The following is a 26,971-nucleotide window of genomic DNA, read 5'->3' as shown; positions in this document are numbered from 1 at the left end:
ACTAGACCGTCTCCAGTATAATTACAAGGTTGAGCTAAATATAAACGCATAATTAACTAAAAACCCTAATGAACCCTTAAATTATTCTAATTAATTATATTCTCCGGGTTTTCAAGGATGAAGGGTTTGCTTTCTACTGTAAACGATTAAATAGGAATATTACATTGGATTAATAAGTAATCCTCGAAATACTAAACAACACTGATTATATTTACATGTATATATATGTACAGGGTGTCCAGAGAAAAATCAGGAACGTATCGTATGAGCCAAAATAATGTCTGACCCCTAAACAGTACAATGCTACTGGCACCAGGGCCTAAAATTTAACAAAACAACTAAAATATAACAAAAAATTAAAATCAAAGTAACTTTTTAGGTCACAGCACATTCTTTTCACAACATCTTGTTCTGTTGCAGACTTCTGTATAAAGGCGAGTCTTGGACTTTGTTTGTTCTTACAAATTTGTTCACTAGTTCTTTCTTCTTTCTTGTACAGTAAAAGTTCTTTATTCGCGGGGTATATGTTGCAAAAATATGCCGCAAATACAGAAACCTTGAATACGGAATCGCAATTTGTATGGGATTATGGGGGATACGTTCCTAGGTGAAAATATAAATAAATAAATACATAGACGGATCAATGTTCATAAATAATCCATTCTTAAACCTTCACTAAGATTTTTCAAATTGAATGTCATGTTTCCAGTGCTTGTTGAAGCCTCTTCTTCAATGGGCTGCGAATTTAACTTTTCCTCCAATTCGGTTTAAGTCAAAACTTCATCTTGCGATTCAAGCAATTCCTGAATGTCACTTGATTGTATTCGAACCCATTTTCCTCCTATTCCATTCCATAGTTTGAATTTGCACAGATTTTTCATCATTTTCCGCAGTCAGAGTAAGCCACAGTTTTTTCCAGACTTCAATGGTTGTGACTTCAGTTATTCCAATGATTCTTTTATGTTTACGATGCATTTTGCGATGTCAAATTTCTTCCAGCATTCCATAACATTCATATCTGGATTACATTCCATATTATCCAATATGATTCTGATGTAACAGAGTTTAAAGGCCTGTATTACTCCTTGGTACATAGGTTGAAGCAAAACCGTCGTGTTGGGAGGTAAAAATGACACTTTTATATTTGGATGCATAGTTTCAAGTTCGCGAGGATGACCTGGTGCATTGTCCAAAAGTAACTCTATCCTTTGCTGCCTTAAATCCAGGAGCAGACTTTTCCCTTTTAGAAATGAATGTTTTGTTTGGCATTCTCTTCCAAAACAGTGCAGTTCCGTCCGCATTAAATACTTGCTCAGGTTTGTATCCTCCATCAGCTACTAGGTTCGCAGATTCTTCTGGATATCTTTTACCATGGAACGGAACAGCAACATTTGAAGTTTTTTAATTGCACTAGAGTTGTTTGTGTTTTTGGGCGACAATTTTTTAGTTGATATATCAGCTTAACTTGTTCGAATTGTTTTAGTTTCTCAAAATTTGAAATGTTCGAGTTTCCATACAAGTTTATAGTGGGGGTGCTACATGGTAGCGAGTAGATTATTTTTATAAACATAATTCTTAATATTCTAACGATATTTTCGGCGTACCTGTATATCCTACTTCCTCCTTTAACGGATCGATGCAGATATCTCGTATCGAGTTTTAAATAAGGAGACGTACTTGATTAAAACGTATTCCCGGTATTCCCTCGAGGCAGCTACTAGCAATTTTCGTGAAAAAGTTGGTTGGATTAATAGTTATCCCTAAGGACATTTCCCTTCAACGTTTTAATGAGGACGCGACGTCGTCGCTAAAGGAATTTATGAATAATTTACGATAAAATCGAGGTGATAAGACAAAAACCTTATTAATGTTTAAGTACAACGAGAAGTTTAGTGTTGTTCTCTAGTTCTTGTTCGTATTTCCAACTGAAATTCAGAATTGATTAATTCGGAATTAACGAATAAGACACAAATTTGTACAGGACAGTTTACCCTCAGTCTCTGAAGACGTTAACTTGGTTATCGAAACGCGCGCCAGAGTAATTGTGAGTGTTGGTGTAGTGTTGGTGTAGTGATATGGTTTGAAGCTATCATTGCGTGTCAAAAATCGTCTTCTGACAATGGTTAACCCCAAATATCGGTCTCATATGGGGGTTATAATGCCTGCCTATCAGACATCATTATCAGTTTCCATATAATTTATTTTTATTTACGTATTTGAGCAAGAAATGACACAATATATTTTTTGAGTCGCAGTGTATATGATACCACAATATCCACGTACATACATACATAGGTGACACTTAAATTCCTTACTGGGGTTACCGAGAATACGTAAACTGGTAAAATTCACTACATTTGTCTTTAAAATTGCTCTGGTATGTCAATTTTCACAGTCCTTTAAGTAATAAGAGATTAAGTATAACAAAGTTTTTTTTTTCGTATTATGTTCAAGTTTCAAACTTCTACTTCTTTGTTTCTATTCGATTTTAAAGTTGAGTCGGTCGTTTTTATACTTTTAATTCGGTTTTCCAACAACGAAATCGGTGTCAGTGTCAGTGCCTTCGCTTCGTTCTTTATTGTAAAAACTGGGAGTTGTAATTCTCTATAATCACCATGTTTTAACTTGATAATCTCCAAATACTCCATTAACTAATATTTACAATGATAATTTATAGAGTTTACGTTATTTAATCTCTTCTTCTTTAATAACAACTTCGAACTAGTAAATCAATCATTCTGTGAAGACAATGGACCGAGTAAACGGAAATCTATTCGAAGCGCCTTGGTTCTCAAAAACTCAAACCACTCAAAAACGAAAAAACCACGCATTAAACGTCAAAAACGACACACAATACGTCAAAAACCACGCATTAAACGTCAAAAACTACGAATTAAACGTCAAAAACGACACACAATACGTCAAAAACCACGCATTAAACGTCAAAAACTACGAATTAAACGTCAAAAACGACACACAATACGTCAAAAACCATGCATTAAACGTCAAAAACTACGAATTAAACGTCAAAAACGACACACAATACGTCAAAAACCACGCATTAAACGTCAAAAACTACGAATTAAACGTCAAAAACGACACACAATACGTCAAAAACCACGCATTAAACGTCAAAAACTACGAATTAAACGTCAAAAACGACACACAATACGTCAAAAACCACGCATTAAACGTCAAAAACTACGAATTAAACGTCAAAAACGACACACAATACGTCAAAAACCACGCATTAAACGTCAAAAACTACGAATTAAACGTCAAAAACGACACACAATACGTCAAAAACCATGCATTAAACGTCAAAAACTACGAATTAAACGTCAAAAACGACACACAATACGTCAAAAACCACGCATTAAACGTCAAAAACGACACACAATACGTCAAAAACCCCGCATTAAACGTCAAAAACTACGAATTAAACGTCAAAAACGACACACAATACGTCAAAAACCACGCATTAAACGTCAAAAACTACGAATTAAACGTCAAAAACGACACACAATACGTCAAAAACCACGCATTAAACGTCAAAAACTACGAATTAAACGTCAAAAACGACACACAATACGTCAAAAACCACGCATTAAACGTCAAAAACTACGAATTAAACGTCAAAAACGACACACAATACGTCAAAAACCACGCATTAAACGTCAAAAACTACGAATTAAACGTCAAAAACGACACACAATACGTCAAAAACCACGCATTAAACGTCAAAAACGACACACAATACGTCAAAAACCCCGCATTAAACGTCAAAAACTACGAATTAAACGTCAAAAACGACACACAATACGTCAAAAACCACGCATTAAACGTCGAAAACTACGAATTAAACGTCAAAAACGACACACAATACGTCAAAAACCACGCATTAAACGTCAAAAACTACTAATTAAACGTCAAAAACGACACACAATACGTCAAAAACCACGCATTAAACGTCAAAAACGACACACAATACGTCAAAAACCACGCATTAAACGTCAAAAACTACGAATTAAACGTCAAAAACTACTAATTAAACGTCAAAAACGACACGCAATACGTCAAAAACCACGCATTAAACGTCAAAAACTACGAATTAAACGTCAAAAACGACACACAATACGTCAAAAACCACGCATTAAACGTCAAAAACGACACACAATACGTCAAAAATGACGCACTCAAACCACGGTTAAAACGTCTAAGCTTCTGTGGTTGGATTAAGTTAACAAAGACTTATCGTAACGTAGTCGTTAACGCGAGAAGATAGATCAAAAAATCTTATACCGTCAATAACATTAGAAAAATGGAATGAGTACTTGTCTAAATTATTTACAGAAACAAGGCCAAGTAAAAGACGTTTGTCGGGCACGGAAAAATCGAAAATCTCCAGTTCCGAGTCTAATAGCACCAGAGTTAATTAAAAATGGCGCTGAAAAACTTTTTTCTCATCTGCAAATGCTTTTCCAGAAGTTTATTCGCTACCCGAAGAGTGGAAAACATTTTACATGACTACCGTATATAAAAAAAGGGGCCAGAGAAAACTACTACAGGGGACTCGCTGGCAAACCTAACCTAACCTAACCTAACCAGATGGATAACAAACAACTTGAAATACTTTGCTACGCGGATGATGTCGTACTATTTTTGTAAACTAGAGTTTTAGATTGATAATCTACAAAAAAAGAAATATCTTACTTTGTAGGCGTCCCTGATATTTATAAGAGTTTTCGTCTGTGCTACGGTTCCCGCAATCCCAACACCGAACGGTATCTTCAGCTCTTCATATCTGGAAAGTCTAATGGCTTCATCAAAGGAGGAATCATGTCGGACGTCGAACAGTTTAGCAACAAGATATTTTTCTTCTCCAGAAGATCGAGCCAAAAATAGGGAACCCCTATCGGCGTGCGTAAGCATACTTACATTCTTCAAAATTTTATAACACAACACATCTATGTCGAGTTCATTTGCTACGTCTCGGATGAGTTCCATAAAAAGTTCCGATTCCTAGAAAAAAAAAAAAAAAGATTGATGGAAGATGGAAGAAAACATGACTACGATTGTTTTATTTGCAAAAAATTCATTTTCCTTTATGGTTTTTGCTTTGAAATTTCGTTTTTCCGAAAGAAAAAAACAAATAGGGTACAAAAAGGTCTCAGTTCACGCCTGGTACCCTGTTTAAACCAAACGTCCTTACAGGCAGGTACATTTAACTCGTCTATTTACGTTTTATAATTTAATATCAAGTTAATAATGATTCGATTGCCTTTTAACGAATACTTTCATAATCTGCAATTGATATTGGAAGAATTGTACCAAATCTGACATTACGTTGTTGGCAATCCCACTACAAAAACCCCCATAATCTAGTTGGCAAAGACTTCGTTCCAATTCAAATATATGTTAAATTTTACGTAAGTTGATGTTTTTTGATTAAGTTATATAAATTTTAAAACCCTCGTGACAATAACTTTTCTTTGTTTTATTAATCATAATTGAAAAATTGCGTGTAGCGAAAACCAATTAATGCACTATCAACATGATTTTGGAACGTTTACTCAAGCAAAATATACTAATATAGGTTATGCATGACTCCCAAGCTATTAAACTGTTTGAAATTTCTCAAGAATTCATTTACATTTCGTAGAATATACATACGAGGGCTCGGTTAGGATTGTTTCTAAAAGTAAATTATATATAGGTACTTAGTACCCCAATCTTTTAATCGTCGCAGAGCTACGGGAGAACAACGATAACCACTATGATGATGATGATGATGATGATGATAATGATGATGATAATTCTGGTGGACACCTCTTTCGTAGGGTCGAACCTGGTGGACACCTCCTTCGTAGAGTTGGACCTGGTGGACATCTCCTTCGTAGTGTCGGACCTGGTGGACATCTCCTTCATAGGGTCGGACCTGGTGGACACCTTCTTCATAGGGTCGAACCTGGTGGACATCTCCATCATAGGGTCGGACCTGGTGGACACCTTCTTCATAGGGTCGGATCTGGTGGACACCTTCTTCATAGGGTCGGACCTGGTGGACATCTCCTTCATAGGGTCGGACCTGGTGGACACCTCCTTCATGTGCTCGGACCTGGTGGACATCTCCTTCATAGTGCCGGACGTGGTGGACACCTTCTTCATACGGTCGGACCTGGTGGAACCCTCCTTTGACTGGGAGAGTTTCGCTGAATAAATCGAAGAGCTTGGTGATATTGAGGTCCTATCACATCCAGCATTATTGGTCTCAAAGAGCTTGCTGAACGTTGTATTGAAATCATAAAAACGATTTCTTATAATTCGAATATGAAGGCTTGTAAATCGTCATTATTTACGAGACATTCTCACTCTATAATATTAAATACCAGAACGTGAAAGAATAACAAAAAAATGAGAAACTTTAATATCATCGACGCGACCCCTTGAAATCAAAGTAACCTTTACTAAATTGCCAATGACTCTAATAGCGAAACGAGCAACCTAATCCCCGTAAGGAAACTCCTCGTCTTTCAAGAAATACCTCTTACTAGTTGGCGCTGGACACTTCCCAATTCTATTTTTTCCAGTTCTTCATTCCCCGAGGCGGGATTCGTTATCGACAAAAGAGATTGGTTTAAATGAATTTTTCTCGAGGGACGACTACTACAGATATCAGGTTATTTTTTAAAATGTATACAACTCTGAGATGTTGAACTCGTTTTTGTAAACGAATATTTTCGAGATTTAGCGCGTGTATTCAATTTTATAAAAAGAATTATCGATACGTGAATATAAAATACTTTCTTTCTATCGGTGATCTGGCCGGGACTGTGTGTTTATATGCCCTAAACTGCAACTTTTGTGAGATTCGTTCCATCAAAGTAGAGCGTAAGGCGAAACCGCGTTGCTAAACGGGGCTTAAAGCAGGGTCCACACCATGCCGGGGTAGACCGTGCGGGCTGACCCGCGGGGACGTGCCGAGCGGCCTCGAACGGCTTCAGTTATAATTAAACCGAAAATCCAAAATCTTCTTTGACGTCTTTTTGGGGGCTGATTTAAAGCTAGTCATAGTCGGTAATCATTTTGAAAACACTAATACTTTAAGAAAACTTTAAAAAAACTTCTAAAATGTACTCTTCAACGTAGTCACCAGTCTTGGGGTTGAAACTATAATGTAGGTAGAAATAAACCGGTCGGCTTCGTTTTCAGTGTAGACGTCGTGCCGGGCCGAACGTACCCGTCCGGGTCAATCCGCCCGGCCTACCGCGGCATAGTGTGGACCCTGCTTAACGGATTATTCAGTCTATTTTCTATTTACCATTTTCTGTCTTTTTGTCAAGAAGGCATTTAATGTCGTTTGCATTTTCCTTTTGCATTCTATCAGAAGTTGTTCATAAGAATATAAAGCATCTTTCAAACCCTGTCTCGGTTTCGAACTTCTGTCAAAATTTGGATCAATTTCAACAAATTGGTCCAGAATTTCAGTTATAGTGGTAAAACTCTTTTTTACAAACGCCTTCGAAAGATATTTTCTCTCTTCTTCGAAATCACTATTATCTATATTTGATAATGACCTAGTGATAACCTTGAGGTCATCACTAGAAAGACTAGCTGCTGTTTCTTTAACTATTTCTTCGACAGTTTTCACATTTACTTCATTTAAAACGGTTTGTTTTGCTAGTTCCACTATTCCAATAGTTTTGGTCTTATTTAAATCCCCTTCCGTACTCCTTTCAAATATCTTTCTGTTTATCCTATTCCAAGAAAGGTTCATTTATTCTACACACCTTTCATGATATTGTAGTTTTTCCACAATTCTCTTATTAATTGCTTTTCTTCTCCTTCTGTTTTTCCAAAATTCTGGTCTTGGTCCATTGGTTGGATTTGGGCAGAAAGCCACCTCGAAATTTGTTGGGTGGCTTTGTAACAGACAGGCAGATGTTCAGTGAACTAATCCTGGAAAATTTTCATAGTTATTAGAGTACCAAATAAGAAATAAAATTGATTTAGATATGCCGTTCATCACTCTTGGGTTTTTGGAGTGATAAACTAATAGTGGTTTTTATTTGAAATCGAAATGTTGAGCGATTTTTCGCAGCTTTAAATCCTGGTGCAAACCCAAATCCCAAACACAACTATACTGTGTCGAACATCCTCTTAAATTTTGTGAAAAGTCTTATTTCCTCTTGGTTTAATGAACATACGAAAAAACTAAGGAAGGAATGAGTAGGTAAAAGATATCTGAGTAAAAAGGAACGAAAGAAATCTCGGCACAGATAGGCAAATACTGAATTTGTTTTGAAAATATATAGACATTGTGGATGTTGACTGTTGAGTATGTGTCTTTTATTTATGATAAAATGCCCTCCACTTTTTGTTTTGACCTCTTTTTCCCCACAAAATCTTTTCTTTCTGTTCGCCCAAAAGATGGAGCTGAACTGTACACAAAACTTGCTCCACAAAAGTTATTAAAAGATTCAATAAAACAGCACTAAGTAATAAACGCAAATCTGGACGTACAACAAATAAAAAGATAACCGTTGGTAAAGTTCTATTATATTCAAAATTCAAAAGAAAATTGGCTCATATCTCAAAAATCTAATTTCCGAATAGATTGAAATTCAAATGAGATTCCTAACAGCATATTTGAGCCAAATGGAGATTGTGAAAATGATATAAAAATCACCTAACGTAAATAAAACTTTTATTTATTTTTCAAACCTAATAATCTGGAAATTCAAAACGCGATTTGTCTTTTCCTCCTTTTCCTCCAGTGGAAATAATTTAAGGTACAACAAAAATTAAATATTTCTCCCGAAAGTTTTTTGGCAAGCTATAGACGTACGAGGGCGGCTCAAATATAATTGAATCAAACGCTGTAGATGGCGGGCGCGTCTCTAGTTTTAAAGGTCGTGGTTTGATTCTGTGGCCTAGTTTTCGCTCGCGTGCTGTAACCACGAGGTAACGTAAAGTGCCGACAGCTGTTACGCAAAGTATCGTCTCTCATTTTTTGGTTGGAAGACACAAAAACCACGTAAATTCTTCGGCGTTAACGAAATCGATTCGGTAGTACGTCCCTGAATAGATTTGAAGTGTTTAAATGGGCCAAAGCGTTCAAAGATAGCCGCGAAACCGTCGTACGATCGTCGACTGCGAACCAGCATTACACCAGACTTATTTCGAAGAGACGTAGGATGAATGTTTCTAAAAATATCTGCTGAACTCGGCATTAGTATTGGGTAGAGTCTCTCATCCACGAACATCACTGATATAGCGATGGGTACGCAAACTGTTGAACTTTGAGCAAAAATGGAAGTTTGAGGATGGAAGTTTGTCGCCATTTGCTGACACTCTGGAAAGGAAGATGGCGTCTAAATAGAGGAGAAAGAAGGTGCAAGAGGTACCAGTTAAAGCGAAGACAACCAGGTCCACGGATAAGATTATGTACTGTATTCTGGGACCTAGAGGGAGTGCTACACGTTGTGCAGTCTATTCCACATCGTTCTAACGTTGATTGCGGCATTTTAAAAGTTATAGGAAAGGTATAGAGTAATAAAATGGGGAATTCCGTCCAGTTCGGCTCAATTTCGGTGTCGGCCATAGTTGTAGGTCTTGAAATATCGTGTAGGGATTACTTAGGTAAAATTATACCTTCAAATTATTCCCTTCTCCTCGCCACATACCTTTCCATAGATCGAAACAGCGCTGGAAGTCTTCTTTGGTGACGGCCCTTAGGAGCAGCTCTACCGTTTTTTGCTTTATCGCTTCTATCGACTCAAATCGGGTCCCCTTTCAAGCAGAAAAAGTCGCACGGTACCAAATCTGATGAGTACGGCGGGTGTTCGAGCACTGGAGTACTTTACTGGCCAAATACTGCTTCGCAGATAGCGCGTTATGGGCGAGTGCGTTGTTCTGGTGTAAAATCCACGAGTTGTTCTTCCACGTTTTTACGAACTTGCCAAAACTGACAAATAGTAAGTCTAGTTGACAGTCTGATCCTCTGGAACCCATTCAGTCGTCACGATACCGTTAATGGCGAAAAAAACGATCAAAATTGGCTCTAATTTTGATTTCCCCGCACTAAAGCGCTCACACCACTCAAAAACACGCGCACGAGATAGATAATTGTCCCCATAGGACTCTGGCAACAATTTATAGCAATCGGCTAGAGTTTTTTCATGAAACTTTCCTAACAAAATGAAAAAAAACGCAATTTTTTGTTGACTTACAACTACAAAACTGATATGTAAAGTTATGTTGATTTGTCGAACGTTTCGAATGCCCCTCGTATTAACAGCTCCATCTAATACTCACCTCCAAAGATTCATAATTATATTCAGGACGGATATTTTGTAGTTGTTGATTATTGTTCGCCGGAGACGCCGCTAACCAAAGTTGGAATATATCAGATGAAATATTCGAATTTTTGGTTAAGTCGTGCTCCGTTTCTGGCAACAGAGCTTTCTGTACACGTTGCTTTAAATCTTGAGAAGCATGATCCCTCAACCACCTGAAATATATAATGACGTTTAGAAAAAAACTGAAAGCTAGACACCGAACATTCATTATAAATTCACAAGGTGGGATAAAGGAACCCCCTGTATACAATTTGGAACGTACATAGTGCTGGTTTAATCGAAAACCTTTGAGATACAAACTACGTACTACAAAAAAAAATTATACTGCTGAAATCATTGATAATGTGCAATCTTTCAATGTTTAGAATACGTATGTTACCCAAAATTAGTGAAGCCCCAAATAATTTGTGTATTTATTTTTTGTTAATTTGAGTACTTGAATTACATATTTCAATTCAGTTCTTTTTCATAATCTAGATATATATGTCGCAGGTGTATTATCAAAGCCGTGACATCACAATCATGATATTCAACAATCCAACGATTTGTCAAAATCAGCTGATGCCCATTTAAATATGGCCGCAGTGGGGTAAACAAACGATTCTACTCTAAGTGACTATATGGAGTTGGATTTTAGATCTGATTATTCCCAGTTTTATTGCGAAACGGTACTTAAGGGCGAAATTTCCTTTCCGTAAACGTGGCTTAGTTGTCTTATTTTGACTATGCAGTGTTTTGTTTAATGTAGTCAAGCGGTAAATATAGTCTGGAACTCAAGTATATTGGAAAATGACCAGGAATCTGACAAAAGCTATGAAAATGGTTAATTCCACCGTATTTATGGAGTACTTTGAATCCATGAAACAAAAAGCAATACAAAACAACCCTCGCCACCGAAAAAATCTAAGAAAAGCTATACCGGGGTACAATCGAAAAAATCAATTGTTTACCCCACGGCCGCCAGTTTGACGTAGATCAGCTGTTTTCTTAGATTACTTATATGGAGTGTAGAGGTGAGGAGAACCATCTCAGTTTATCAAAAAGTGTTCGTTGAAAGGGAGCCAAATTGAGATAAAGGTAATTTGCTGTTTACAGAAAGACATTTTTGCAATTTTTCTTTTTTCTATCTTTATCGGATATATCGGAAATTCGGCAACGTTTTTATCTTCTTTCCTAAACCAATATTGAGGTCTTGTATATTGTAGTCAACCACATTTTTCCTTATTTCTCGGATAAATCGGAAGTTTCGACAAGAATCAATGTTGAAGTCTTAATTATCATATAGAATAGAATAGAATTGATAATGATGCTGCCATGATTGAAACTAAATCATGGATCACCACAACATGGAAAATAAATAAAAATATGGTGGGTAGAATTTTGTAAATCGTTCACGAAACTGAAGAGAAAACTTTTTTCCGACATCAAAGAGAGAATTAACTTTCAAAGAACTCTTAATTAAATTGTTATTGTAAGAAAATGGAAACCTTATTCGTGGAAAGATAAATTAGAGTATTTGAATAGAGCTGAAATTGCGCACATAATTTTAATACAATAATCTTGTACCCTCTTCATTTCTTCTTCAGTAACGAAGTTCTTTCTCAAAGAAAAAATTGAATCATAATAAAAGACAAAAAGGGTTTCAGCTTAGGTTTAATCAATTTAAAATGACACAGTGTCCGTTCTGTCTGGTTAATAATGTGGGTAAATTTATTCCCTTGCGTTCTGAGTATTTTGCTGCCCGCGAATAGTTTCAAATTAATCTTCAACTGCAGTTCGTAGATCAGAAGGGATGCGTGGTTCTCTTGCAAAACTTTGGAGAAGTTTGGCTATTCTCCATCCTGCGGATGTTCTCGATTGTTGATCGTTGTCCATTCGCACACGTAAAACTTGGAGCATTTCCAGATAACTAACGAACTAACGCCACCGTTTCCGTATTTTCGTTAGTTGTTGTAGGTACCAGATAACGGCGCGTCGACAACAGAGCCCGTTTTTAAGAATATCTGATTCAGAAATTGTTATTGAAATTCGGTGAACATAGTTTCGTAATCTTACGAGTTCTTACGCAGGTACGACCTTACAAAAAAACCAATTCTTGAACTATCGTGAAATTGTATCGGTTATTCATTCTGAATACGCGTCTACTGGACGAGCACGTGTTACCATGACACAGAGACAACTGTCTGGAGCACGAATATGCCTCGTTTTAATCTTTTTCGACAACGATGCCAGATTTATGAGCGTTGTCGGACTTATACCGATTTTTCGAAAACGTTGCCGAACTCTGTATTGTAATGTTAGTTTTTGAAGTAATAGTTGTTTATGAATCTTCCACAATTCATTTCAATCGTTTTTGACTTGCTACCTGCATATCGACAATAATTATCTCTGAAAATTGTCAATAACAGAGTAAACAGTAACAGGGCCGTACTATAAGATATTTATTTGAATTTTTTGGAATTGTACATTGGAAATATGGTAAAACCGATTGTAGTTAGGTTGTATTGATCACAATGATATTTATGAATGTCTATTCCATGTTTATTTCAGTATCACTGTCGTCCACATACGTTTTAATAACCAAAGGGATAATAGAAAAATTTAATTTAGGTAGGAATTTTGTTTTAATTGTATAATACATGGATTTTTTCTATTTTATTATTAACTAAAGAATATATTAACAAATTTGCTACATTTCACGTATTTAACATGTAAGAAAAATTTTATTATGCATGATATCAAAAGTTCTGTATCATTTCGCCGACTTGGCAGCTCTGTACTTCTTCGATAAGATCGTTGAGAAAATATGTTGCTGTTTTCTCGAAAATAATATCAGAATTCACCAAATTAAGCTTAGAAAATATGATTTATGAACAAATGGAAGTAGAAAAGCAAATTTAGAACGATTTTAGTCCAAATAAAGCTCTGGAAAATCATTTTTCGGTTAAATTATTCTTAGAAAAGCCGTTACCACCACCAAATCTCCCTTAAAACAATTTTTTTCGCACACTTAAACTCTGAAAAACAAATTTTGACTAAATTAAGCTCTGGAAAATCATTTTTCGGTTAAATTATTCTTAGAAAAGCCGCTACCACCGCCAAATCTCCCTTAAAACAATTTTTTTCGCACACTTAAACTCTGAAAAACAAATTTTGACTAAATTAAGCTCTGGAAAATCATTTTTCGGTTAAATTATTCTTAGAAAAGCCGCTACCACCGCCAAATCTCCCTTAAAACAATTTTTTTCGCACACTTAAACTCTGAAAAACAAATTTTGACTAAATTAAGCTCTGGAAAATCATTTTTCGGTTAAATTATTCTTAGAAAAGCCGCTACCACCGCCAAATCTCCCTTAAAACAATTTTTTTCCACACTTAAACTCTGAAAAACAAATTTTGACTAAATTAAGCTCTGGAAAATCATTTTTCGGTTAAATTATTCTTAGAAAAGCCGCTACCACCGCCAAATCTCCCTTAAAACAATTTTTTTCCACACTTAAACTCTGAAAAACAAATTTTGACTAAATTAAGCTCTGGAAAATCATTTTTCGGTTAAATTATTCTTAGAAAAGCCGCTACCACCGCCAAATCTCCCTTAAAACAATTTTTTTCGCACACTTAAACTCTGAAAAACAAATTTTGACTAAATTAAGCTCTGGAAAATCATTTTTCGGTTAAATTATTCTTAGAAAAGCCGCTACCACCGCCAAATCTCCCTTAAAACAATTTTTTTCGCACACTTAAACTCTGAAAAACAAATTTTGACTAAATTAAGCTCTGGAAAATCATTTTTCGGTTAAATTATTCTTAGAAAAGCCGCTACCACCGCCAAATCTCCCTTAAAACAATTTTTTTCGCACACTTAAACTCTGAAAAACAAATTTTGACTAAATTAAGCTCTGGAAAATCATTTTTCGGTTAAATTATTCTTAGAAAAGCCGCTACCACCACCAAATCTCCCTTAAAACAATTTTTTTCCCACACTTAAACTCTGAAAAACAAATTTTGACTAAATTAAGCTCTGGAAAATCATTTTTCGGTTAAATTATTCTTAGAAAAGCCGCTACCACCGCCAAATCTCCCTTAAAACAATTTTTTTCGCACACTTAAACTCTGAAAAACAAATTTTGACTAAATTAAGCTCTGGAAAATCATTTTTCGGTTAAATTATTCTTAGAAAAGCCGCTACCACCGCCAAATCTCCCTTAAAACAATTTTTTTCCCACACTTAAACTCTGAAAAACAAATTTTGACTAAATTAAGCTCTGGAAAATCATTTTTCGGTTAAATTATTCTTAGAAAAGCCGCTACCACCGCCAAATCTCCCTTAAAACAATTTTTTTCCCACACTTAAACTCTGAAAAACAAATTTTGACTAAATTAAGCTCTGGAAAATCATTTTTCGGTTAAATTATTCTTAGAAAAGCCGCTACCACCGCCAAATCTCCCTTAAAACAATTTTTTTCCCACACTTAAACTCTGAAAAACAAATTTTGACTAAATTAAGCTCTGGAAAATCATTTTTCGGTTAAATTATTCTTAGAAAAGCCGCTACCACCGCCAAATCTCCCTTAAAACAATTTTTTTCGCACACTTAAACTCTGAAAAACAAATTTTGACTAAATTAAGCTCTGGAAAATCATTTTTCGGTTAAATTATTCTTAGAAAAGCCGCTACCACCGCCAAATCTCCCTTAAAACAATTTTTTTCGCACACTTAAACTCTGAAAAACAAATTTTGACTAAATTAAGCTCTGGAAAATCATTTTTCGGTTAAATTATTCTTAGAAAAGCCGCTACCACCGCCAAATCTCCCTTAAAACAATTTTTTTCCCACACTTAAACTCTGAAAAACAAATTTTGACTAAATTAAGCTCTGGAAAATCATTTTTCGGTTAAATTATTCTTAGAAAAGCCGCTACCATCGCCAAATCTCCCTTAAAACAATTTTTTTCCACACTTAAACTCTGAAAAACAAATTTTGACTAAATTAAGCTCTGGAAAATCATTTTTCGGTTAAATTATTCTTAGAAAAGCCGCTACCACCGCCAAATCTCCCTTAAAACAATTTTTTTCGCACACTTAAACTCTGAAAAACAAATTTTGACTAAATTAAGGTCTGGAAAATCATTTTTCGGTTAAATTATTCTTAGAAAAGCCGCTACCACCGCCAAATCTCCCTTAAAACAATTTTTTTCGCACACTTAAACTCTGAAAAACAAATTTTGACTAAATTAAGCTCTGGAAAATCATTTTTCGGTTAAATTATTCTTAGAAAAGCCGCTACCACCGCCAAATCTCCCTTAAAACAATTTTTTTCGCACACTTAAACTCTGAAAAACAAATTTTGACTAAATTAAGCTCTGGAAAATCATTTTTCGGTTAAATTATTCTTAGAAAAGCCGCTACCACCGCCAAATCTCCCTTAAAACAATTTTTTTCCACACTTAAACTCTGAAAAACAAATTTTGACTAAATTAAGCTCTGGAAAATCATTTTTCGGTTAAATTATTCTTAGAAAAGCCGCTACCACCGCCAAATCTCCCTTAAAACAATTTTTTTCGCACACTTAAACTCTGAAAAACAAATTTTGACTAAATTAAGCTCTGGAAAATCATTTTTCGGTTAAATTATTCTTAGAAAAGCCGCTACCACCGCCAAATCTCCCTTAAAACAATTTTTTTCGCACACTTAAACTCTGAAAAACAAATTTTGACTAAATTAAGCTCTGGAAAATCATTTTTCGGTTAAATTATTCTTAGAAAAGCCGCTACCACCGCCAAATCTCCCTTAAAACAATTTTTTTCGCACACTTAAACTCTGAAAAACAAATTTTGACTAAATTAAGCTCTGGAAAATCATTTTTCGGTTAAATTATTCTTAGAAAAGCCGCTACCACCGCCAAATCTCCCTTAAAACAATTTTTTTCCACACTTAAACTCTGAAAAACAAATTTTGACTAAATTAAGCTCTGGAAAATCATTTTTCGGTTAAATTATTCTTAGAAAAGCCGCTACCACCGCCAAATCTCCCTTAAAACAATTTTTTTCCACACTTAAACTCTGAAAAACAAATTTTGACTAAATTAAGCTCTGGAAAATCATTTTTCGGTTAAATTATTCTTAGAAAAGCCGCTACCACCGCCAAATCTCCCTTAAAACAATTTTTTTCGCACACTTAAACTCTGAAAAACAAATTTTGACTAAATTAAGCTCTGGAAAATCATTTTTCGGTTAAATTATTCTTAGAAAAGCCGCTACCACCGCCAAATCTCCCTTAAAACAATTTTTTTCACACACTTAAACTCTGAAAAACAAATTTTGACTAAATTAAGCTCTGGAAAATCATTTTTCGGTTAAATTATTCTTAGAAAAGCCGCTACCACCGCCAAATCTCCCTTAAAACAATTTTTTTCCACACTTAAACTCTGAAAAACAAATTTTGACTAAATTAAGCTCTGGAAAATCATTTTTCGGTTAAATTATTCTTAGAAAAGCCGCTACCACCGCCAAATCTCCCTTAAAACAATTTTTTTCCACACTTAAACTCTGAAAAACAAATTTTGACTAAATTAAGCTCTGGAAAATCATTTTTCGGTTAAATTATTCTTAGAAAAGCCGCTACCACCGCCAAATCTCCCTTAAAACAATTTTTTTCCACACTTAAACTCTGAAAAACAAATTTTGACTAAATTAAGCTCTGGAAAATCATTTTTCGGTTAAATTATTCTTAGAAAAGCCGCTACCACCGCCAAATCTCCCTTAAAACAATTTTTTTCCACACTTAAACTCTGAAAAACAAATTTTGACTAAATTAAGCTCTGGAAAATCATTTTTCGGTTAAATTATTCTTAGAAAAGCCGCTACCACCGCCAAATCTCCCTTAAAACAATTTTTTTCCACACTTAAACTCTGAAAAACAAATTTTGACTAAATTAAGCTCTGGAAAATCATTTTTCGGTTAAATTATTCTTAGAAAAGCCGCTACCACCGCCAAATCTCCCTTAAAACAATTTTTTTCGCACACTTAAACTCTGAAAAACAAATTTTGACTAAATTAAGCTCTGGAAATTCAATTTTGTTTGGTTTGAAAATTTTGTTACATTAGTAAAAACATTTTCATTGTATTTCAACAATTATAATAATTATTGATAATCCCTGTTGCCAGTTCAAAATCCATATGTCATATTATATACTTTTCTTGACATTTCCAACAATAAATTTAATGAGACAACTTCAGCAGCTTCTCTAACTTCTGGTGGTGTTAACAAAAAGCTACTGTCATTTCCTATATCCTTATTAGTTGGTTTTTGACATAATTCGACATAAAATATCTAAAACATTCAGAAATCTAAGCATACAATATAATAGGTTTGTTCGCGGTAGATGTCCTGAACGAGTTCTGTCATCAGATTCATGCGCAGTTTGAAATTTTGCGTTCGCGGTACTACAAGAAACTAACCTCTAAACTAGGTCTATTTCTACGTACTTCCAATTAAAGAGAAAACGTGATAATTCAATTTATACTTACATATTATGTACATTTCATTTTCCTAGCTAGTTTTCGATTGTGTATCAGAACATATTCTGAACAAAACAGGCGCATTTGATACGTTCAGAAGATATATAGATTACATACCGCGAACAAAGCTAATGTTGACAGGTTTGACACATATACGACAAACGCATTTAATATCTCTGACAGCTTTTTGTTAATGCTCCGTGCGTTAAAACTGCAGGTCCCGGGCTCGAATCTAGTCCAGTAAAAAATACTTTTTCGATTTTGTTTATGTGTACGGAACTAAATTGAAAGTATTTAGTAGTATTTTACATGATAAAATTATGAAAACAGATTCTTTTGATATTATACTGAGTTTTTGATTATATTAGAACATCTTCCGGTCGTTTATGAGTTTCTTACTTAAAACTAGATTCTGCATTTTATATTAACATAAACAATGTTGGAAAGTCCTTCAAAAACGAAATAAATTCACATGTTTCGAATAAATATTGATTTAGAGCATCAATAATATTTCATCAAAAAACAAAGCCAAGATTCAACCGAAAATATAAATATTTTTTTTCATGATAGAAATAGATAAATAATTTCTAGTCTATAAGCTACTTATTTTATAAACGATATACGTGGAGCATTCAAAATGCTCTAATGATTTTATAATAAATAAATATTTCTAAATCACCCTGTATTCGGAATTATTTATTGAAAGCTTCGCTTCTGTCATAAAAAATTGACAAATTAGACAAATCGAAGAATATTTAATCGATTCCAGGAAATTGTAACTGTTGCCTTAAGATCCAGAATCATTTATGAGACTTACGGATCGTAGAAATCTTCGTAATAACGGTAGAATCCTGAGAAAACTTTTTAATGCTAGAGATGTATCTGTCGTAGACGTTTTCGAAAACCGAGGCTGCGAGATGACTGTTTCTCTAGTTGCCTAGTATCCCAGGCGTTTTCGAAAACGTTTTTGAAACACTGAGCGACGTGCAGAACAATTCTATTTTTCGCGAAACTTTTACGCTTATTTTGATGATTTACTCTGTTGTGGTACACAACAACGCAGGATAACTGCTCCTCGGTATTACGTAGTCTATTCACACGTGGCATCGCGAAACGTTCAGTCGCATACCAACATAACCTAACTTAACCTAACCTAACCTAACCTAACCTAACCTGACGATTTGAATTTGAAAATTGTATTCGTACAATATTTTTATCAAAAATCAATATCCCAAATCATCAAAATAAGCGTAAAAATAGAATTTTCAAATACGCCTACGATATATCGATCTCAAAAATAACAAGAATTTATAATTAAGTATCCAGGTGACTTTTAAAAAAAAAACCCTTTTTGAAGGTACAATCAGTGTACAATGAACAGTAACTGAACGTTTAATTTCGAATTTATGTGATTGTTAGTGTTGCAAAATGCCAGACACTTATTCAAATTTAGAATATGCAAATATGGTGTTTGTTTATGGTGTCTGTAACGGAAATGCTACAGCTGCTGCTGAAGAATATCGTCAACGTTTTCCACACCGAAGATATCCTGATAAAAACGTATTTTTCACAGTTTTTAACAAATTGTGCGAGACTGGTAAGCTTCCCAGTGCTAACGTATCATCTGAACGCGCTACTCGACAAGGTTTGGTAGAAGTAAAAAATATTCCGCATCTAGAAGAAGAAGCACCAACAACCAGAGGATTACGCTAACCGTATGGAGTTTTGTCGGTGGATAAATAATAATCATCGTGTTTTCTGTAAACGTGTTGACAGTTGACAGTTATTTAATCGGCCCTTACAATCGGAATTACAAGTGGATGTTCCTGTAAAGATTAGAATGCAGATGTACTATCAGCACGATGGAGCTCCTACACGTGTCGCTCGTCAGGTAAAGCGACATTTGGACGAACGTCGGATTGGTCGTGGAGGTCCCATTAATTGGCCTGCACTCAGTTCATTTTAATTGCTCCACATCGAGCTAAAGTGGTTCTAGAAGATATATCTATTGCTTCCTCCATACCGCCTGATCTGAATCCCACAGAGGGCATAGTCTTCTTCTACAACTTTGAACAGAAGTCGTGATACGTGCAAAAAGGGGTCACACAGAATATTATCTGGTATACTTTCATTTTGAAATCGAATTTAATCAATAACCTCAACTTTTTATTTAAAAGAACTTGTCCTGACTGATTCAACATCGAGAGTCGAAAATACTAAAGCCCCAAAGCATGAAATGTTGACGGTAAATTCCTTCCAATAAAGAAGAAGAAGAGTTAAATATAAAATAGAAATTTGTATATAGAAATCAGTTAATTTTAAAGTTCTTTTTTGAAAATTTAAGTCTTAAAGGGGTAAACAGGGGGATGAAAATAGGCAATAGCTAATTATAATATAAAAACTCGTACAATGAGGTCGGTTGTTAACATTTAAAACTAGTTTGAAATTTAAAAAAATATAAAACAATGAGGTTATGTTGATATTAAATAATAGAAAAATATTTCGCCGTTAATAACAAATAATAATTATTATTAATTATAATTAAGCAAACGAAATAAGTGTCAAATTTGACATTCAAGTTATTTACATAAAATTTTGTCAAAAATATTGAATGAACAAATCGTATAAAATTAAAAAATATTTCAAACAACCTGACAAACCTAAAACAAAAGAAATACCTTTCGAACGCTTCCGGATTGGACTCCAGCCACTTCCCAATGTCCTCCAAGTCTTTCAGGACCATTGGAGGCAGTGGAGGAGAAGGCGTCATGGTCCTGGATGGGCATCGCTTTTCTCCGGCGCGACCGTACACGAGGAAGCGCTCTTCACTCCTCGAAGGTGATGTTCGTGTATCTCACCGTCGATTTACACAGGTACACTGATGTAAATGATTCGACGCCGAAAGCACATGCTTGACCGGGAACCGTCACGACGACGACGACATCGGGCGTCGTTATATTGATTTTGCGCCGCGAGAGCCTAGTGAACAGAGACGGTGCGAGCGATCTTTGTCATTATTGCTCAAACACGTTAAATCGTAATGAGGAATAGCTCGGTGGTATAATACATACGAGGTATACAATGAAAGTAATGAGATTTCCGAGTAACCCCACCCAAAACAATTGTTTATTACCTCAAAGTAGGAAAAAATGTATTTCAACGCAAGGTACATCCTGAGTGACTACCTTTTGGTTGTATAAAAAAAATATGTACGGAAAAAGTAAAGAAAAACCACTCGTAACTTTTAATGAAACTAATAATTATCAACTACAGCTATAATAATAATAATAATTGTTATTATTATGGTGCTAAAAATTGATAATATATTATATTTTTATCCTGGTAGCCGTAGATAAAATATAGTATTGTATTCGCGAGTAATGGCTATAACTGGTTCATCGAATACCATACTGTTATTCGACTTTTTTGCAAACTAAATATAAATCGAAATATTAGCTAGTTCTATGATCACGCTATATTGTCAATTCAATTGATGTTTTGTGCTGCTAATTGCTATATAATGACGTCTATGTTCCGTTGGTTCAGTTCGTCTTCTGACTCATCCATGTTCTTGAAACCCTTATTACATGTAAGTGAGGTTAGCTTAATGTCAAGATATGGATTCAAAGAAACAGATTCCTACATCGAAATTTGATTATCACCGAAAAAATTTGAGATATTTGAGGTTATCTATTCGGATACATACGTTTTTAAACGGTTACGGTTCATTTTTTTTTGTAAACCTAACATTAATTGAAATATTATCTTAGTTACTTAGTTTCAATGTTTTTTTATGATTCCGGACAAAGTTTTTACTGAATTGTATATAAAAATGAAAAATAACAGTTTATCAATACTTAAAACAGCTTCCAATTCGACCTAAGCCGACCAAAAAGACCAACGAACGTCAGCCATGTTAAGTTTTAAGTTCATTTTAGTTTGATTATGTAGAAACAGATTCCTTTTCATCGTATTTATGATTTTAAAGTCTATTTTCTAAATACTGAGATATCTGCCCTATGTAAACAGTGCCTTGTACTAATTGTGACGCTGTCTACATAGGGCATACATCTCAGTGTTTTGAAAATGGACTAAAAGAAGCAGATTCCTACATCGAAATTTGATATCACCAAAAAATTTTGAGATATTTGAGGTTATCTATTCGGATACATACGTTTTTAAACGGTTACGGTTCATTTTTTTTTGTAAACCTAACATTAATTGAAATATTATCTTAGTTACTTAGTTTCAATGTTTTTTTATGATTCCGGACAAAGTTTTTACTGAATTGTAGATAAAAATGAAAAATAACAGTTTATCAATACTTAAAAGAGCTTCCAATTCGACCTAAGCCGACCAAAAAGGCCAGTGAACGTCAGCCATGTTAAGTTTTAAGTTCATTTTAGTTTGATTATGTAGAAACAGATTCCTTTTCATCGTATTTATGACTTTAAAGTCTATTTTCTAAATACTGAGATATCTGCCCTATGTAAACAGTGCCTTGTACTAATTGTGACGCTGTCTACATAGGGCATACATCTCAGTGTTTTGAAAATGGACTAAAAGAAGCAGATTCCTACATCGAGATTTGATAATCACCAAAAATTTTGAGATATTTGAGGTTATCTATTCGGATATATACGTTTTTCAATAGTTGCTTTAGATTTCTGGTTTTCGTAAATCTAACATAAATTGAAATATTAGCTTAGTAAAGCTGCGCACATAATGAAAGCGAACTGCGAATTTATTGAGTAGAGCAACTACAAACTACACTAGAAAAGTGAGGTTATGTTATTGACGTTCAGCGACGATTAGCGTGTAAAAAGTAGGAATCTGGTAAACTTCAACGTCAAGAGCGCGTACAAGCGCGACTATTGTGTGCGTTATCACAGTTTCTCAACAATTTGAACTATCTTTGACGTTTATGCACGTTTAAAGATGAAAAATAACAGTTTACCAATACTCAAAAGAACTTCCCATCACACCTAAAGTGACTGAAATGCCAGTGGACGTCAGCCATGTTAAGTTGCCAGAAAGTAGAAGATTATAAGATGACATTTACGCGATGTTAATTTCTCAGAAAAATTTAGAAGATTTAAGCAACATGTATTTATTCTTAAATTATATGTTATATTTCGTTCTTCGGTTTGTTTTATTGAGTGTTTTTTAAAACTAATTATGTACGCTAGTAGCGTCCCGTACACTTTTTAATTCCCTCGAATAATTGTCATTGTTTTCAAATATACCATTAACTTTCATTAATATTCAAAAAATGTATCGTTCGTGTTGTAATATTGTCCATTCTTATGTGCCATAGAAAACATTAAAACCAACAATGGTTTACGGTAATAGCCAGAAATGTAATTATCATAGAGTAAATTTGCATGTGGATAATTTGACCTTTAACTGCAGGGCCGGTTTTCGGCGTATTGACATATCATAATGAAACATTTACGATTGTATCAATCATAACGGACATAATAATTTAAAACTCCAAATAAGACATAACAAATATAGATATTACAGTTTAAATTGATGCACATTGAAAAGTAAAAGAGGAACTAAAGCCGTGGAATCCTTAAGTAAATTTAACACTGTATACATTCATAATTTGTATTGAAAACTGTATTGAATATATAGCTACAACTATAAAAATACTTATTACCTAAATAAAAATACTTCTGTCAATATAATCTATCGGAATTTTATGTGTTTCACATAAAGTTATAAATGAATGTTACAGTGCCCTCTATAAAATGTAATCTACTGTTTATATCCTAAAATAAACTTTTATGTCGTAAAGATAAATCTTAAACTTGGAGGAACAACTGGGGATTTAATAAAATTTTAAATAAAATTTAAATACTTAGTATATAAAATTGGTTTTTATTGCATACAGTTCGATTAGCAAATAAGATCAATAGTAATAATCGAAACCCCACTGAAAATCTATCGATTTTCCTAATCGATTTGGTGTATCGAACGATTCTATTTCAATTCTTTTCGTGAAACTGATTGATTTAAAGTTCAATAATCTGTAGTAGTAAGTAATGAAAACTAATAATTTTCAGTCACGTAACACTAAAATCATTGAAAAACCCGATAAGAATCCTTATTATCTAACCATGTTACGGACATGTGACCTGGTTATTCTATTAGTTAACGTTTCTTCTTCTCTTTAACTTTTGTGCGCGTTCTCCTACTTAACCTAAGATCAAGATAAACTGTTTTTAGCTTGTGGCACGTGGTTTAAATGTTTATACACTCTTAAACGTTAATAAATATTTATACACTCAACATCACAACTCATATAAATTCATGGAATCTAAAGGAGATTAAATGTGGATTATGGCGAGTACAAAATCTTGACAAATTTTAAAAGTTTTTGAAACATTACTAATAAATTACTTTATCTGTAATCTTTACATGCAAATTGTGTAAAGTGGACTAAATGAATGTCCACGTACGCTTTGGCCTTGTGTACCTATATATAGCCATATGTTATAAACAACGGCTTTAAATATAATAGGGGCATATATGGGTTATTTGTTTTATATACCAATAAATTATATATAGATATATGGAAGTAATAAATATTTTATTCACATGAAAAACTATTAGTCATGAATGGTAAGGAAAACAATAATATGTTAGAATTTAATGTTTTCTCAAAAAATGAGATTTGGAATAAAATCAATTGTAATAAGAGGATTTGAAGGGAAAAATGAAACTATGAATTAAATGATTGTCTAAAAGTTTATTTTGCTGCTAAATTGAATTTTTAAATAAGAGATTTAGATAACGAAATAAACAAATATAATAAAATTAAACATGTACCAACTGCAAACACTCATAAGTGATATATAAATATTAGAAAAGTACACGCAGACCAATCAAAATCAAATATTTTTTTTTTATTTTCCGTTTAATTTCCTAGATGGGTCTGTTAGTATAAATTAAAGTCTTTATGTACCAATAAATTATATATAGATGTATGGAAGTAATAAATATTTTATTCACATGAAAAACTATTAGTCATGAATGGTAAGGAAAACAATAATATGTTAGAATTTAATATATTTTCATCAAAAAATGAGATTTGGAATAAAATCAATTGTAATAAGAGGATTTGAAGGGAAAAATGAAATTACGAATGAAATTATTGTCTAAAAGTTTATTTTGTTGCAAAATTGAATTTTTGAATAAGAGATTTAGATCACGAAGTAAACAAATACAATAAAATTAAACGTGTACCAACTGCAAACACTCATAAGTTATACATAAATATTAGAAAAGTTCGCGCAGACCAATCAAAGTCAAATATTTTTTTTAATTTCCTAGATGGGTCTGTTAGTAAAAATTAAAGTCGCTGTATTGGAAAGGCTGGATCACAGATTACCTATATTTAGATAGCTCATGACAATGTAATTTGTGTTAACTGGCGTTCAAACTTAAACTACTCATATGACATCCTTAATAAAATACTGATAAATTTGAAATTTATTAATGGCGCGCGATTTGAATTATTTGAAATAGTTCATACTGCTACTTTACAACTAATAAACTTTCAAATTTATGTTTTTGTTTATAATATTTCTCAAAATAGCACATTTTCAAGATGTAATATCACAAAAGATGAAATTTTGAAAACTATTATGAAAAAAATGATAAATTTAAAAATTTATTAGTTGTAATCTTGAGAGTGAGGGAGAAAAAAAGTTATTGTACGAACCCTTTTCTCTATACTCAAGTCAAATGTAAACAGATCGGGTTTTGGAAGAAATATGATAATCCTTCAATTATAATAATGATCTAAACATAACGTGTTATTATTTATTAATAAAGTCAAAATAAATATTTTTAAATATTAATATGCTGGCAGAGCCATCTAGGGCTTTGAACTTTAATTATAAAAATGATGTAACCTTGAGCCATCTTTGTGGTCTGGACACAAGCGGTCCATCACGCGATTGGTTATCCTCGAGTTAAGAAATTAATGGCGGCTCCAATAAGAGAAGCGCGCGAAACAGTGGTCTGTTCAAATGATCGAACAATGTTATGGAAATTATGGAAGATGTTTGAGGAAAACAATATTTATAGACATAATTAATTGAATTTTCAAAAATAGACTAGTCAAATGCAAGTTTGGTCTGTTTTGTTTACAATAGCGAGACCACATGACAGGAGACGCCTTTAATTTCTTGAAAGGATAGAATAGAAAAAGACACATAGTTTTCTCTCTCTCTCTCTCTCTGACAAATAAGCGTTATAGCTCGTGTCTAGACTTTTCAATAGAGACTCAAACAGTGTTGCCAGATGACACATAATTATTAGGTTGTAACATTTTTTATCGTTTCTGATAAAAAATAAAACGTACACATAATTTTGGCTAAATGGACTATACCTCCAAGAAAATAGTTTGTAGTACCATCTGGTAGCAGTAATGAAAGTAGATACCGGATATGATAAGTTTTTTCAGAGAATTTAATGAACTACTTTTTTTAAACTAATTTCAATAAAGGTGGTTATTAATGTAATAGAAATACTTCAAGTAAATAAAAAACATGGCAAGTACAACTGACCTTCGGAGGAAAACCTCTTCATAAACTGGAATCGAAGAAAAAAATACTATATTGGCTTTAATCCAGGAAAAAATTCAAATGGAATGGAAATATATTATTCAGTTAAATGGAATCAAAGCAAAAGTTGGGAAAATATGTTCTTTGGCACAATATAATTCTACTTGACTATCAATTTTTTTCTATTTGGGTATATTTTAAAATATAAATTCAGTTTTTTATATGTTAGAGCATAAGATCCTTTTTATTCATATCTGTTCTATCTACTCGATCCTTTTTTAGTAATTTCCATCTGTGTCCCCGTTTCATTCCTCATTTTATTTTTTTTTCCGCATTTCTACAGCTGCCAGGTTGGGGTCAACCTCACCAACGACCCAACCGTTACACCACCATCTCATTAAATTAAACTCCAACTACTGGAAAAGCGAATACCACTTCCTGAGGAAGAGTCTCCAGCCAGGGAAGTGAAGTTACAACTTCAATAACAAAAGACAAATAAATAAATTCAATA

The 26,971-nt window shown here is 33.8% G+C and overlaps 1 protein-coding gene across 1 annotated transcript in view; it reads right to left on the bottom strand.

Moving 5' to 3' along the window:
- The window catches only part of LOC130894312 (cGMP-specific 3',5'-cyclic phosphodiesterase), a 62,785-nt gene extending 41,862 nt beyond the window's left edge, over nucleotides 1-20,923 (bottom strand). Inside the window, exons 1-3 of the mRNA XM_057801038.1 lie at nucleotides 20,560-20,923; nucleotides 10,318-10,513; nucleotides 4,714-5,022 (exon numbers count right to left, since the gene is read on the bottom strand). Of these exons, the coding sequence (XP_057657021.1) occupies nucleotides 4,714-5,022; nucleotides 10,318-10,513; nucleotides 20,560-20,651 (597 nt within the window). The 5' untranslated portion in view covers nucleotides 20,652-20,923. The remainder of the gene's footprint in view (nucleotides 1-4,713; nucleotides 5,023-10,317; nucleotides 10,514-20,559) is intronic.
- Nucleotides 20,924-26,971: the final 6,048 nt, after the last annotated feature.

Source organism: Diorhabda carinulata, chromosome 5 (genome assembly GCF_026250575.1).
Source record: "Diorhabda carinulata isolate Delta chromosome 5, icDioCari1.1, whole genome shotgun sequence".
NCBI lineage: Eukaryota > Metazoa > Arthropoda > Insecta > Coleoptera > Chrysomelidae > Diorhabda > Diorhabda carinulata.
The sequence above is the reverse complement of the archived record's forward strand: the minus strand, read 5'-3'. Positions and strand labels throughout refer to the sequence as shown.